This window comes from Chiloscyllium plagiosum, chromosome 13 (assembly GCF_004010195.1).
Source record: "Chiloscyllium plagiosum isolate BGI_BamShark_2017 chromosome 13, ASM401019v2, whole genome shotgun sequence".
In the NCBI taxonomy this organism is placed as follows: Eukaryota; Metazoa; Chordata; class Chondrichthyes; order Orectolobiformes; family Hemiscylliidae; genus Chiloscyllium; species Chiloscyllium plagiosum.
The window spans coordinates 52,190,686-52,205,789 of NC_057722.1; the positions used below are offsets into that span (position 1 = coordinate 52,190,686).

A 15,104-nucleotide genomic window follows, 5' to 3' on the forward strand; every position below is an offset into this window, starting at 1 on the left:
AGGATAAAGGGTTATGGGGAGCAGGCAGGAAAGTGGAGTTGAGACCGGGATAAGATCAGCCACGGTCGTGTAAAATGGCGAAGACTTGAATTGCTTATTCCTACTCCTAGTCTCTATGCTCCTATGTAGACAGTGCACTCGAGTCATTATTCTCAGCTATTTGCAAGATGTCCTATGCATCTCCAATGTGAATATCTGTAATTTGTTACAGATCAATATACTAAATGAATCTCTTTCTTGGAATAAAGACAATGTGCAACAATTCTTATCACTAGTTGAAATCAAGAGAACTAAGACGACCCAAAGCAGTTAAACTCTCCTGCAGAATGGAGCTAAATTCCAGTGAATCTGTTTGAAACTGATTAGCACTTCACCTAATGGACGAGAAAATTCAGTTGATTATAATATACACCTTCAAAATGATAATATTTAGTCAGTTCCTTCCTGTGGTTTATCAAACTAAGTGCAACACAGACAGGAAATGGCTTTGTAAATGTCAGACACTCCCACGTGTCAAGTTAAAATTTTAAAAAGGGGCTCAGGTACAACACCCATATCACCCAATAAAAAGGCGCTTTAGCATTCTTGTGCGGTTCCCAATTATTACACTACTCTTTAGATGCAGCCCATTTAATCTGGTCTATCCCTTTGAATTTAATTCAAAAGAGGTAAATTCGGAGGTTAATTGCTCTTCGTGAAGCAAATTTAAGTGCTACTAAATTCCTGGATCCCTAGCAGAGAAAGGAATATGAAATTGCTACAGTTCTTTTTCTAAATACCCAAGATATTTAAAATTTCAAATATAGCAGATAATGTACAGAAACTGGATTGTCTATGCGAACAAACAAAGTGCATGCAATGTAAATTTTGGTTATTAAAGTAAGACAAAATTAGCATGTACTAAATATTTGTGTCTAAGAATTCCTATTTTCACAAATGAACCATCAAACTCCAAGCAAGCAATCAAGCACAGTGAGCATCAGTAGTGGACAGACTCTCAATCAAATTTAGAACAAATGAAACATTCAACAATATATTGATCTTATATCTTAGCTTCATCAAAGAATGTAGCATTGGTTTTGATCTTCCAGAACACACTAAACTTTAGAACAACCCCTGCAGATTGAATGGTAGAAATTGTAAACCCACTGAGAAAAAGGAAGAGAAAATAGGGAACTGTAGACCAGGTAGCCTGACATGCAATAAGAGAACTTGTCAGAATCTATTGGTCATGTGGTAATGATATTTAGAAATATGGATGTACATTTGCAGAGTCAACATGGATTTATGAAAGGGTAAACATGCATAACAAATGTATTGGTCATGCTATGTTTAAAAAGAATTTTTGAAATTGGCTTTCTCTCTATGGTAATATTTAGAGCTTCCCCTCTAAAGATCAAGGTCACTAAACTACAGAATTCAAAAGGCACACAGACATTGAATAAATCTCCTGTGCCAAGAAAATCCATTTTGACAGTCTTTTCGCTAGTGATGACAATGCTTTTAGCAGAATAGGATAATTGGTTGGTTAGCTATTCTGAGCATGGATCTGTGTTCTTTCCTAGCTTCCATGCTACTGAATTGAGGAAATACTTAACAACAGATGATCAAATTAATTTTCAGTATCACAGGCTAACAACGGATACCCCAAAACACTTCGCAACTAATCAAGTCACTGTTCTAATGCAGGAAACATGGCAGCCATTCACACTTAGCAAGCACTTATATACTGTAGCGTGACATGACAAGGTAATCTGCTTTGGTGATGTTGATTGAGGGATAAACATTGATTGGACATTGAGAATAACTTAACCACTATTCATTACCATAGAATATGTTGTATCTACCAGAGGGGACAGATAGGGCCTCACATAGAGACTGCAGTAAACTGCTGCCTCAGGATTGCACTAGAGTGTCAGTCAGCCTTGATTTTGACTGGTGTCAAAAATAGTTTCTCTATTACTGCTATGATCAAAGTCACCAATTCAAACATAGACCAGAAATAATTCCAGGACTTCTTAGGGCTCAGCCTTGTGATGCAGTATTTTCAATAAAAGGTTCCTGAAGCTGAAATATATAGAAGAGTCTTACCTGCAGTATCATATAGAGTCAAAGTAAACTTCTTGTTTTTGACCGTGATATCTTTCACATACTTCTCAAACACAGACGGGGCATATTGCTAAAATCAAAGCATGAATGAAAATAATAAGATTTCAAAGTGACTAAACATTTAAGTATGAACATTGATGTACTTTATTGCCCAATTAGAGACAAGTTTTTATTTACTACCACAATGAGTAAAAATTTAACCACATGCGGAGCCAACAAGCCTAATAAGACAGTACATGGAACCACATGAATCTTTCTAACTGAACTTTATGTAAATGTAATTGGGAATGGCAGCCATCAGATGTCATTAGACAAATTAGTGTACAGAACAGCAGAAGACTGCTGCTTCCTCCCAGTCCCCCTCACTGTCACCCATCTATCTGCCATCTTTGGAGTTACTACTTCCCTAAAGCTCCGATCTAAGACCTTTGCTGTTCACCTTATCTATGCTGCTCATAATTTTATAAACTTCTACAAGGTCATTCTGTAACGTCTCATGCTCTAGTGAAAAAAACCCCAGCCTACCCTCATAACTCAACCCTCCAGTCTGGATAACATTAATTATTAAGGAAGAAATAGCAGCACATTTGGAAAATGAAATAGAAATCATATCTGACTAATTTATTAGAGTTATTCGAGTAAGTATCAACCAGAGTGGATACACTGGTTACTGACTGCCAACCTGAAAAAGATCCATTTATTCCGATTTCACTGTTTCCTGCCCATGAGTCAATTCTCTATCCATGCCAACATACTACCTTCAACACTGTGGGCTCTTCTGACTTAACCTTTTGTGAGGTGCTTGTCAAACACCTTCTGGAAGTCCAATTATCATACATCTACTGGTTCCTGTCTAGATGTCATTGAGGGTTTCTGGGATTCTCCTGGAGCTGTGCTCATCCAGGTTAGTGCAGAAGAAACCCTCCTGGACTTGTGCTTTGTAGATAGTGGATGGGTTTTGAAAAGTCAGGAAGTGAGTTATTTGCTATAAAATTCCTAAACTCTGACCTGCATTTGAGCCAGACTGCCTAGCAGCATGGCTAGTTCTGGAGCACAAATCTTCAGTTTATTTGCCAGAATGTTGTCAGGGCCCACAATCTTTGCAGTAACTAGAGCCTTTAGTGTTTCTTGCTATCACATGGTTTGAATCAAATTGGCTGAAAATTGGCAATTGTGATGGAGCGGACCTCCGAGAGACCGAGATGGAACATCCATCCAGCACGACTGGCTGAAGATGGATGCAAATACTTCAGTGTTATCTTTTGCACTGATGTGTAGTCTATAAACCTGCAGGCATTTCTTGGAATCGGATTCCCTCTTTATACTTTGAGAAAACATTGGATCCAATTCATCATAGGCAGCAGTGCCAAATGTTGGGGGAAGACACTGAAATCACTGAAGGAATGAATATGGCTGCTGTTTGGAGAACCTGTCTTCCAGTTTCAAATTACAATATGATATGGCATGTATATTTTATTTCTAATAAGAGCTTTGTATAAATATAGAAATTAACTATAAAAATAAGGAAAATAGGAATTTCCAGATATTTGGATTAGAAGATATCAAAACAATGACAAATGCTAAGGATTAACCCACTATAAGTCAAACTTTTTTTAAGCTTAAATGATAAACCCATCTTCATTAATAACAACAGACATGAAAAAATATATTAATTGTAAAGTTTGATAAAGGAACTCAGTACAACATATGTTGCTCTCATTGAATACTTCAAATTGCGGAGGAATGAGAATCAGTTTTTATCCTAATTAAAAAGGATTGTCTCAAAGGAGGTGCATTTTGAAACAAGCTCTTCAATTTAACAGAGTAATCATACATGAGCCCACATTACAATTTCAAAATCAAGGTTCAAATTAATGCAATTGAACATAAAGAAAGAAAAGGTGAGGAGGAAGAGAGTAGGAAAAAAGTGCCCTGTTAGTATTGCAGCAGAGAGATAACCAAGATTGTGTATTCAAGCCTCCGGAATGGGGCTTAATGCAAAGACCTTCTGACTGAGAAGAGTGTGCTCTACAACTGAGCTACAGTTGACATCTGGTCAAATGTATAAGCACTGATGGGCAGCATTCAGATGTGAATAGAAAAAATGGGGAGTGTGAATTATGAAAATATGACCAAGGACTTCATGCAAGAAGTTAATTTCTGTCTTGTCACACATGCGCCTGCAGAATGCTACTACCAGTTTCATTTTTGTTTTGCATTGTTAAAATTTTAAGATTCTTGCTTTTTATGTACAAATATTAGTAGCATATGGTTCCTATTTACTTTTGACAAATAGCCCATAATCAAGCACTATGAACTCTGAAGGAAAAGCTAGATTAAGACAGTTCAGGCAACTGTAAATCAGTGCAATGCTAATTCAACTTGGCAAATTGCTAGTTTGTTAAAAAATTCTTTAAGTTACTAGCTTAAAAAGCACTGGAATCTATTGCCAAACAAAAACACTCAATAGGTGCCTCCAAAAAAAGTTCAAATGAGATAATTACAAGTTCTCTAAACCAGCTTTCTGTTTGGTATTAAATGATTGTATTACTTAAGTGTTACCTGCATCAAGTATGCCCTGAGCTAGTATAGCACCAAACTTGGCCATGACATCATCGTGCTTGTCATTGATAACCTTTGCGTAAAGCTGTCGGAACTGAGACACCTGGTAAGGAGACACAGGACAATAGGTCAAAGAGGAATTTATATAAAATCAAAACATTTCAGTTCAAATGTTAAAAATATGCACAACCCTACCATTTTTTGAAATAGAAATACCCCAAATATGGAGGAATTACAGGTACTGCATGAAACACAGAAAAAACAACCATGAAATTCCCTGAAAAGTCTTGTTGAAATTATGCATACTTCACAAAGTTAAGAGCTGATCAAGCAAACAACATTTTGTTCTGTATGGCACTGAGCCAATGAGTATATCATATAGTCAACTGGAGAACATTTCTTTGCACTGATGTGTAGATGTTGGATCAACTTTGGGAAGTCAGACAGTGAGGCACTGAGACGTTGGTAATCCAGTAATAAATCAGAACCACAAGCTGTTTGACGCTAGAATGGAATGTGCCTTCCCGATGCAGTGTGAAAATTGTCACTGAGCGACCACAGGTCATGATCATATTGAAATCAAGTTTTTTGACTGGCTTTAATACGTGCAGCATGTGTGTAGCTGGTTCAGTTGAGTTTCAATAGTGACTCTCTCTGAGATGTAGATAATTGCTCCAAATCATATTGTAATCTATACCTTGGCTTTATGCACAACTTGATGCATCTAAGATTGGTTTGCTTCATTATTTGAGGAATTACAATTGGGACTGAACATTGCACAAATAAAATAAAAGCTCCATTTCTTACCCCATGCAGGGAAATCATGCATGAAATAGCAAAATAAAAAGTTGGACCTAGAAACTTGTTGGGGCAGCACAGTGGCTCAGTGGTTAGCACTGCTGTCTCACAGCTCTAGGGTCCCAGGTTCGATTCCAGGCTCGGGCGACTGCCTGTGTGGAGTTTGCACATTCTCCTCGTGTCTGCGTGGGTTTTTTCCAGGTGCTCCAGTTTCCTCCCACAGTCCAAAGATGTGCAGGTCAGGTGAATTGGTCATGTTAAATTGCCCATAGTGCTAGGTGCATTAGTCAGAGGGAAACGGGTCTGGGTGGGTTACTCTTCGGAGGGTCGGTGTGGACTTGTTGGGCCGAAGGGCCTGTTTTCATACTGTAGGGAATCTAATCTAATCAAAACTTTTCAGGAATGTACAGGGCTAGGATGACTGGCTTTCAACCAGCTATAAACATCTTACTTTGTGTGTATGACTTCAGTCACTGGTCAACTTCCCTCCTAAATTACTTGAACAAAACCAAAATAATTCGTTTCCTGAAAATCTCAAATAAAAATTGAAAATGCTCTAAACATTCAGCATGCCAGCTGTGGAGAAAGACCGTGTGAACGTTTGAGGTTCATGACCTCCACAGATATTGCCTGACTTGCCGTATATTTCCAGGATTCTGTTTTTATCCCGTTTAGATTAGTTTGACTAGGATGCTTGGTACCACAATCACCCACGTGCTTCTTTAAGGTTTTGCTTCATCTCTATGTTTGATTCACTGTAATAAAGATTGCAATAAAGCCCGAAGTCAAATGGTCCTGGCAAATCTCAAACTGAGCACCAGAATGCAAATTACTGGGACTAGCCAATAAGAATAACTTGATAACAATGCTGACAACTCTTACTTTCATTTTGCTGATGATTGAGAATAAGTTTATAGAACGGCAATCATCCAGCTTAGATTTGTTCTGTTTTTGTGTACAAGATATAATTAAACAGTTTTTCACATTGTTGGATAAATGTCAGTGCTGTAACTACAATGGAGTATATTATTTAAGGGTGTAACAAATGAACGATGTCTAGAGCACTATGGTTGAGGTGCTGTCTTGGCTTGATAGCTTTATTTTGTCCAGTCCACTAAGCTATTTGATGACACCATATGGAGCAAATTGAATTAGCTGAAGATAATGATGATGGGGGTGCTATCATGGTGAGATCCCTGATTCCATTGATTGGAGACCAAGAGGAATGGATTAGCTGTCTTTTGTACTTGTACGTATGTATGTTGAAGATAGGATGTTCATTGAGCAGCCTCTTCTTGCTAATTCCTAATTATCTATTTTTAGTCAAAAATTGGAAACGGATTTGTTATTTTAAGAAAACATTAGAAAAACACTCAACTGATCATTCATTTCAATATGCTTTTTGAAGTCCCTAATTCACCATAATTTAAGACTATCTGAATTTTGTTGTCACCATTTCCAAGTTTATAACTAATCTTGATTTTCACCTTGGCATCATGATATCCATACTATTTATAGACATTTACAATACAGAACAAGGCCATTCAGCCTATCCTATTTGCAAAGATCTGACTATACAAATTCCATTTGAGAATTCTTGGCCCCTAGCCATCGAAGCAAGTGACTATCTAAGTACTACTTTAACGTTATGGAGATTAGATTAGATTAGATTACTTACAGTGTGGAAACAGGCCCTTCGGCCCAACAAGTCCACACCGACCCGCCGAAGCGCAACCCACCCAGACCCATTCCCCTACGTTTACCTCTTCACCTAACACTACGGGCAATTTAGCATGGTCAATTCACCTAACCTGCACATTTTTGGATTGTGGGAGGAAACCGGAGCACCCGGAGAAAACACACGCAGACACGGGGAGAATGTGCAAACTCCACACAGAGAGTCGCCAGAGGCGGGAATTGAACCCGGGTCTCTGGCGCTGTGAGGCAGCAGTGCTAACCACTGTGCCACCGTGCCCGAGAGTTTCTGACTCAACCATTCCTTTAGGCAGCTGAGTTCCAGAAGACACTTCTGGTATCAGGGAGGTTAAAACTAGGGCACAAAGGCTTAATGTAATTGCAAGGAGGTTAGAGGGGCCTTCAGAATTTCTTTCACCTCGAGGATGCTGTGGGATATGCACTTGAGAGTGAAAAACTCATCAATGAACAAACTGAAGTCAATGGGAACCACAGAATCCCTACAGTTCAGATAGAGGCCATTCAGCCCGCCAAGTCTGCACTAACCTTTCGAAGAGCATCCCACACTATCCCTGTAAACCCACATTAATCAGAAACAATACACCTAATCTACACATCTTGGTCTGTGGTGGGAACCTGAGCACCCAACAAAAACCCATACAGACACAGGGAGAATGTGTAAACTCCATACACTCACCCAAGGCTGAAATCGAACCTGGGTCCCTGGCGCTGTGAGGCAGTAGAGTTAACCACTGTGTCACCATGCTGCTCTGTGAGAAAACCATCTGCTGTCTGCAGTCACACTTAATACAAAGGTTGTGATTGTTGGAGGTCAACCATCTCACTACCATGACATCACTGCAGAAGGTTCATTTTTATTTCTGTCTGTAGGAGTTTCTTAGGGAAATGTTGCAACCGTCTTCAGCTGTTTCGCTTCCATCTAAAGTGGAAAGTGGGGATGCTTAGTATGATTGCACTATCTGCAGCACAAATTGCAACTCCTCAGATACTGAAGCAGTCTATGTCTGCATGCAGCATGAACTTGTCAATATTCAGGTTTGGGTTGATTAGTGGCCAGGTTATATTCCTATCCCTCAAGTGCCAGACAATGACCATCTTCAACACAAGAGAATCACCCATCTGCCCTTTCCATTCAATGGCATTACTATTGCTAAATTGCCTCATCATCATCATCTTGGAGATTACCACTGACTGGAAACAAAACTGACAGGTCATATAAATATTGTAGCTTCAAGTGCAAGTCAGAGGTTGAGAATTTTATGGGGAGTTACTTAATTCACAAATCCCCAAAGTGTTCTCGCCATCCACAAGTCACAATTCAAACCTGAGAAAGAATATTCTCCATTAGCTTTGATGAGTGAAGCTTCAACAACATTCTCGAAGTTCGTATTAGATAAACTAGCCTGCTTGATTGGCACCTTCGCTTGGGGAATTTGGGATGGGTAATAAAAGCTGGCCTAGCCATTGATGCCCACATTCTATGAAAAAAAAAGGCTATAGGGCTATGAACCAAGAGGTGGAAGGTGGGATAAGAATGAATAGGTCAACTGATACACACAAGATGAGCTGAGTGGTCCTCTTGTGGGTCATAAGTTTTCCATGTTCCACCGCTTGCAACGAATAATGGCCTGGAAATTTTAAGTTATTAAATTTGGAAGAATCCCAAAAAAAACTCAACATAAGCTTTTGAGACTGTAAACACCTGACATAATGAAACGCATAAGTAGGTCTCACAGAACATGATTCATGACTTTGCTAAGTGTCTTCCTTGGCTCAGTGGAACAAAATCTAGTACTGAGGGAATGCTGCATTGACGTCTTTCAGATGAGATACTTGACCTTCCAGTCGAAATAGTCTACTTTGATTTTCTTTCTGAGGCGCAGGGTTGTTCTCCGCAGTATCTGACTAATATTTATTCCTAAACTAAAACTCCCAAGATTATTTGAATATTCTCAAATTGCTGTTTGAGATATAATTCTGTGAAATTAGCTACTTTTTTTCCTATATTACAAATGACAACACTTCAAAAGTACTTTGTCGCTGTTAAGTGCTTCAACATGTTCTGAGGTTGAGAAAGATGTAACTTAAACATTTACATTTCTTTAACTATTTCAAACTAATAGTTGTTTGCTTCAAACAACTTGTGCAGTCAGATATTTTCTGTTAGCATATTTATGCCAATTAACAGCAAATAGCAAAGATGGTAATCAAAAGTAATCTTCTCTTGTCTTCTTACCTAAGGCAAAATTTATAACTCAGATTGTAGTGAAGCGCTCAAGATATAAGGCATCAATTTATCTCAGTCACTGTGACAGTACCAATGATAACACACTAATAATCATGGTGAGGCTTTGTTGCTTGGTCTAGAAAGTGCACACTTTTGGGAAAAAATGAAGCGGTGACAGAAATAAACTTTTATTCTATAAGTAATTAATTGCCTCAAGTGGTATCAATCTCAGTTAGTCAATAGTTTGTGGATTCAAGCTTTATTTTGGATTTGAGCATGTCATCCAAGATGATAACTTATTACAGAACTACGGGAACTTTGTAAAATAGCTGCATAGCAGATAGCATCATCTTTCAGTTAAGATGTCGAACAGAAGGTCTGTTTGCCAGCAAAGATGAACAGACAAGCCCTCATGGCATTATTTAAAGTGCAGCTGGGGAGTTTACCCCTCAACCAATAGCACTAAATATGAGCTAATCTTTATCTCTTTTGATCTTTTTGCAGTGTTATGAGCAAGTTAGCTATCACTTTTGCATATATAAATGATGACTAAACATCAAAATTAATATACAAATTGAGAAACTTTGGGGAAGTCCTCACAGATCTGAAAATTGTTACAAAACTGCATTTATTTCAAGCCCAGGTTGCTGGACAGGATGCCAAGATATACAAACTTGGTCAGAAGAATTAATAATGGCATAACCAATCTGACAGTACAAACTGAGTGGCATGATAAAAGTAAATACAAACCGTGCAGCTGATCTAATCATGAAAATAAATTCAAAGACAGAACTGAAAATGACATACAAAAACAAAACCTTTAAATTTCAAAGCTTTAACTTCACAGAATCCGTAGTGTAGAAGCAGGCTATTTGGCCCATCAAGTCCATACTGATCCTCCAGAGAGCATCCCATCTAGACCCACCCCCCTACCTTATCCCTGAAACCCTGCATTTCTCATGACTTTAGCATAGCCAATCCACCTAACCTGCCCATCTTTGGACTGTGGGAAGTAGCGCGGAGGAGACCCATGTAGAAATAGGGAGAATGTGTAAACTCCAGAGAGACAGTTACCCAAGCCTGGAATTGAACCTTGGGTCCCTGGTGCTGGGAAACAGCAGTACGAATCACTGACCCACCATGCTGCCCTAACTTTAAACATGAAAAATGCAAGAACATGAATTAACAAACGCACTTATAAGTTATAATAACAAGACAAACTGTTGCCGCTGACAAGGAAACTTCCAAAATAAAGCAACAGTTAAACAGGGTCAGGCGATAATAAGCATGGACTAAATATGCTTTCTGTACAGAATTAAGTGTTCATAATAGTTTGAATGATCTGGAATAATTCATTTGGACTTGAAATTGAAATAGGTGAAGAATAACTGGGTTGTGTAATCCAACTTCTGATTAACAACAAATTTAATTCTCCTTGCAGTTCATCTGCATTAAACAGTGAATGGATTCTGTGTTGGCCAATTATTTATGCAACCTGAACACTTATTATTTGAATGGACCCAGTGCATATATTCAGCCTTACCTTTGGGCACGTGATCTCTGTTTGCTGGATTAGCAGAAGGGCCGAAGCAATCAGGGCACCCTGGCGCACATAGTTCACTGGATCATTAGTCATTGGCTCCAAAAGGTTTATGGCATCCTGTAAAGCAATTGAAACAGTCATTTGAACAGGTGGTGTGGCAGAAAACTATATGCTAGGCTAAAGGCTTCAAAACTCAAGTTTGGCAGTAATAATTTTCCAGCTCAGTACTAGACACTCATGCTTACTAACTCAGAACTAAATGTAGATTTATCTATCATTGATTTGAGCTAATTTGTTAAGCTGTAAGTCACATACTACAGCTACCATGTATGCAGAGTAAGACTTGTTGGCAGCATGGGGCTCTTAGCATTTCAAACAAAGTCCTCAACGTTATCAAGTTGGAGGGAGCAGGTTCTATTTTAGATTACATTCTTTTTCTGTTGTCTTCTGACAAAGATAAACTATCAGGCAGAAATGTGTTGGATATAGCATATTGGGAATTAAATGAATGCATGGCACTTCAAGGATATACATATGAAAAATAAACTTTTTGAGTGACTCAATTAGTAGTAGTGCAATAAAATGTTGATTGTATCCATCCATCTTTATGTTCAGTTAAAATGAGAAATCTACAAAAAACAGATTCCAACTAATTTCAAAGAAAACAGTTTTCCTAAAAAGCACCAAAGTAGGGGCAATTACAACATTAGCCAATTACAATTTTGCCAAAATTACTCCAGCAACCATTTTAACTTCTGACTCATCATCCACTAAATTTACCATAAAGTCACCCCAGTTCTAAAAATTTGTTATATGTACACATTTAAAGTTGACAACATCTCTTAATGCTGAAAATGTGTTGCTGGAAAAGCGCAGCAGGTCAGGCAGCATCCAAGGAACAGGAGAATCGACGTTTCGGGCATAAGCCCTTCTTCAGGAACATCTCTTAATGCCCTTATTACATTCTTTGCTTGAAGGAAAACAATTCCAGCTTTCCTAATATTTCCATAAGACTGAAGATCTTTCTAGAGAGAATACACATGAAATTTTGTTACGTACGAGAGCTATTTGGAGTAAAATATGGAAGATGTTTTAATGTTGAGCTCACTTCACTGAGGTATTAATAAATACCTTTAGATAACTTTCTATGTTTCACAACTCAAATTATAATTGGCTTGTAGCATTTTATTTTCAAACATAAATCAGGTTTCCTACTGTGTTTTGTTCTTTGGACATGAAAATAATTTTAAAGTTTTAACTAAATCTTAAAGTTTGTCACGAGCTTTGTTAGAATAGAATGATATGCTCAGAAATCCATATTAAGGTATTTCTGATTCTTAAAATGGACAGATTGATTATATAGATGATTATAATATAAATTAATCATGATTTATCATTTAAATTTATCCATGCACCAAATATGTACATACAAAAGGCTATTTAGTGATTTTAAATATTTCTTTTAAATGATAGGAAGGCCCACATTTAATGGCAAGTAATTAAGCAAGATCAGCATATTTAAAAAGATGCCCAGAGTTTAAACTGTAAACATTTTTTTTTTCTGCATATTGGTTTATGGAATAGCTACTTCAATAGGAATTTTTGAATGCATAACCATTCTTGAAAGCTACCTTATAACAATAATAATATTGACTTTTTCTCTGTCTGCGCTGTTCTGAATGGTCAATAGAAAGGGAACAGCCTGGCACATGCAAGATGTGCAGAGCCCAGGAGCATGGAATACGTACACAGTTTCCGGTGTTAAGTGTTGGTTGGTGTCGAAAATAAAGATTGAAGAGAGCCCAAGAACAAAGCACAGGAGGGGAGGGAGCCAGTAAGGAAAGAGGAACGTGAGAAAGAAGAGGTGAGGTGGGGAATTGGATGGAATGATGAGGGGCACAAATGGTTGGGCATGACTTGAGGAACCAGCATAGGATTTAAGGTATTGTTGCAATAAAAATATCATCATGAATGCTACTAAATATTATTAAGTCACTACTGTAGTCCAATTTTCTTCATAAAAATTTATATTGATGACTAAATAGCACACTGCACAATTGACACCTTAGAACTATACTTAAATAAAGATTAAAGCCAAATGTAGATTAAAATTAGTGGAAATTACAAGTGTGAACCATTTAGATCAAAAACATATTCATGTTTTGGAATTTCTAAATGATTGGTTTACTTGCAAACAGCTAGCAAGTCACCGTATCCAGTGAAATATCCTAAAATTCCAACAGGGTTCTTTCTAAGCAGCAACTATTGCTGCAGCAGAAATGGAAATAGCTGTTCACACCATCATTCAGGGCTTGAAATTATGATATCTAATATGATCAGGCGAATGCTTATGAAATTGTTACCCCAATGAAATACATACTGTGTCCAATTTATGTTTTAGTCTTCATCGAGTTAACTTTCGAAAACGCCATGAGAACAGGCAGAATCCTTCGCAAATCTAGCTATAAAATCATGTTTATTTGTTTTCTTTTCAAAATTACACAATCTTTCTTAATTAGTCACGTGCCATCACTGAAAAGTTTGTTTTTCAAGGTGACATCCAACAATCTACTCGCCCATTACAACTCAAAAATATTTAAATTTTCTTTGCAAACCTAGAGTTTAACAGATGTCAAATGGACCACAAGCAGCGCACACTTTTCTACATTTCACGTTATTTTTCTCTGCCCCATAATTAATTTCCTGTTAAAATAACTTAGATTTTCATCTCGTTTTCACCCTTCTGGCAGCAAGCAAGTAACTTACCTGTGAATATAAAAGTTAATTCATTACTTGCTTACCATGAATGTTCACTTTCATTATAGATTCTGAGCTTTTCCTTGTGCTAGGGTCACAAATCTTAGTCTTCAAGATGCAATTTTTAATCATTTCCTTTCTTTAGCACTCAGCTAAACACTCATATTGACAGTAAACAAATATTAAGTGAAAATTAAAACTGTGTGCATATTTCAACTTGGGGTTCTTCATTTCATAAAGCTCTGTTTGCAGCAGAAGCATGAAAATGCCATATTGAACAAAGTGCATTTAATTTTGAGCTTGAGAAACTCTTGCCTTTAATTCAAACGACTGTGGCAATCTTTCATATTTGCTCATCACGTTTCATGCCAACCATCACACAGGTGATCTTTTCAGTCACACTTTAAAGGCTCATCAATGCCAAAACACCATATCTCATTAGACAGTTTAATCTACTTACAAAGCAAATAACAAACATCTTTTATACTGCATTTTATATATTATTTTCAATCTGTTTCCAAAATAATATTCTGGCAGAATATATAAATCCTTTTATGAAAGATCAGTATCTTTCTTGCTTCGTCCTATGGAAAAAAAATTCCTTAAATACTTTCCATAACATTTGGCAGGTCAGAGATTCCAACAAATGTTGCTGGAGCATTTTGCTGTTTTATATGCATAGAGAAGTTGTGTTTCATTTTGAAATACTGCAAGCATCAAACTTCACTTTATAGTGCTTTGATCATTAACATTATGATTTGTTATTCAATGATTAAAATTTTTTTTCAATTTTACAAAGCTAAAATAACTTGATAGTTAATCAGACCTCACCTTATTGCCAGTTCCAGCACAGCATATTCCCAGAGCAAGGGCAGCACCATATCGAACATGAGGGTTATAGCTTTCAGAAAGCAAAGACACCACACTTGGACACTGCTCTGGAGTCCTATGAAACAGAAGAAACAGGAATTGTTTCAGAATGCTTTGATTTTTAAATTTTCAGATGCCAGACATTAGAAATTAAAGCAACAACAAATTCTAATTATATATAGTACTGCTTGGTGGCTTCAATGAGCACTTCATACAACTTGCCATGACAGCATTGATACACAGCAATTAATATTATAAGAAGGCACCAAATAAAAAAATTAAGCTTTATACATAAGTTAAAACCATTCTTTATTTAAAAAAAAAGACAATTGGAGAAATGATGGCACTTCAGACTGAATCACTGTCTACTGTTTTCTTTATGCTAACTTGCATTGCTAAATATTACAGAGTATCCAGATAACTGAATGGAATCTGCAATCAGTATACAATGGACTTTCAATATTACAGATAGGAAGATAGAAAATGTTAAATCAGAGTTAAATCCATGATCGAATTGTTTCC

The 15,104-nt window shown here is 37.2% G+C and overlaps 1 protein-coding gene across 1 annotated transcript in view; it reads right to left on the bottom strand.

The window, feature by feature from the left end:
- The window catches only part of psmd1 (proteasome 26S subunit, non-ATPase 1), a 101,170-nt gene that overhangs the window by 22,351 nt on the left and 63,715 nt on the right, over window positions 1–15,104 (bottom strand). Inside the window, exons 17-19 of the mRNA XM_043702385.1 lie at window positions 14,544–14,658; window positions 10,956–11,072; window positions 4,672–4,774 (exon numbers count right to left, since the gene is read on the bottom strand). Coding sequence (XP_043558320.1) covers window positions 4,672–4,774; window positions 10,956–11,072; window positions 14,544–14,658 — 335 coding nt within the window. The remainder of the gene's footprint in view (window positions 1–4,671; window positions 4,775–10,955; window positions 11,073–14,543; window positions 14,659–15,104) is intronic.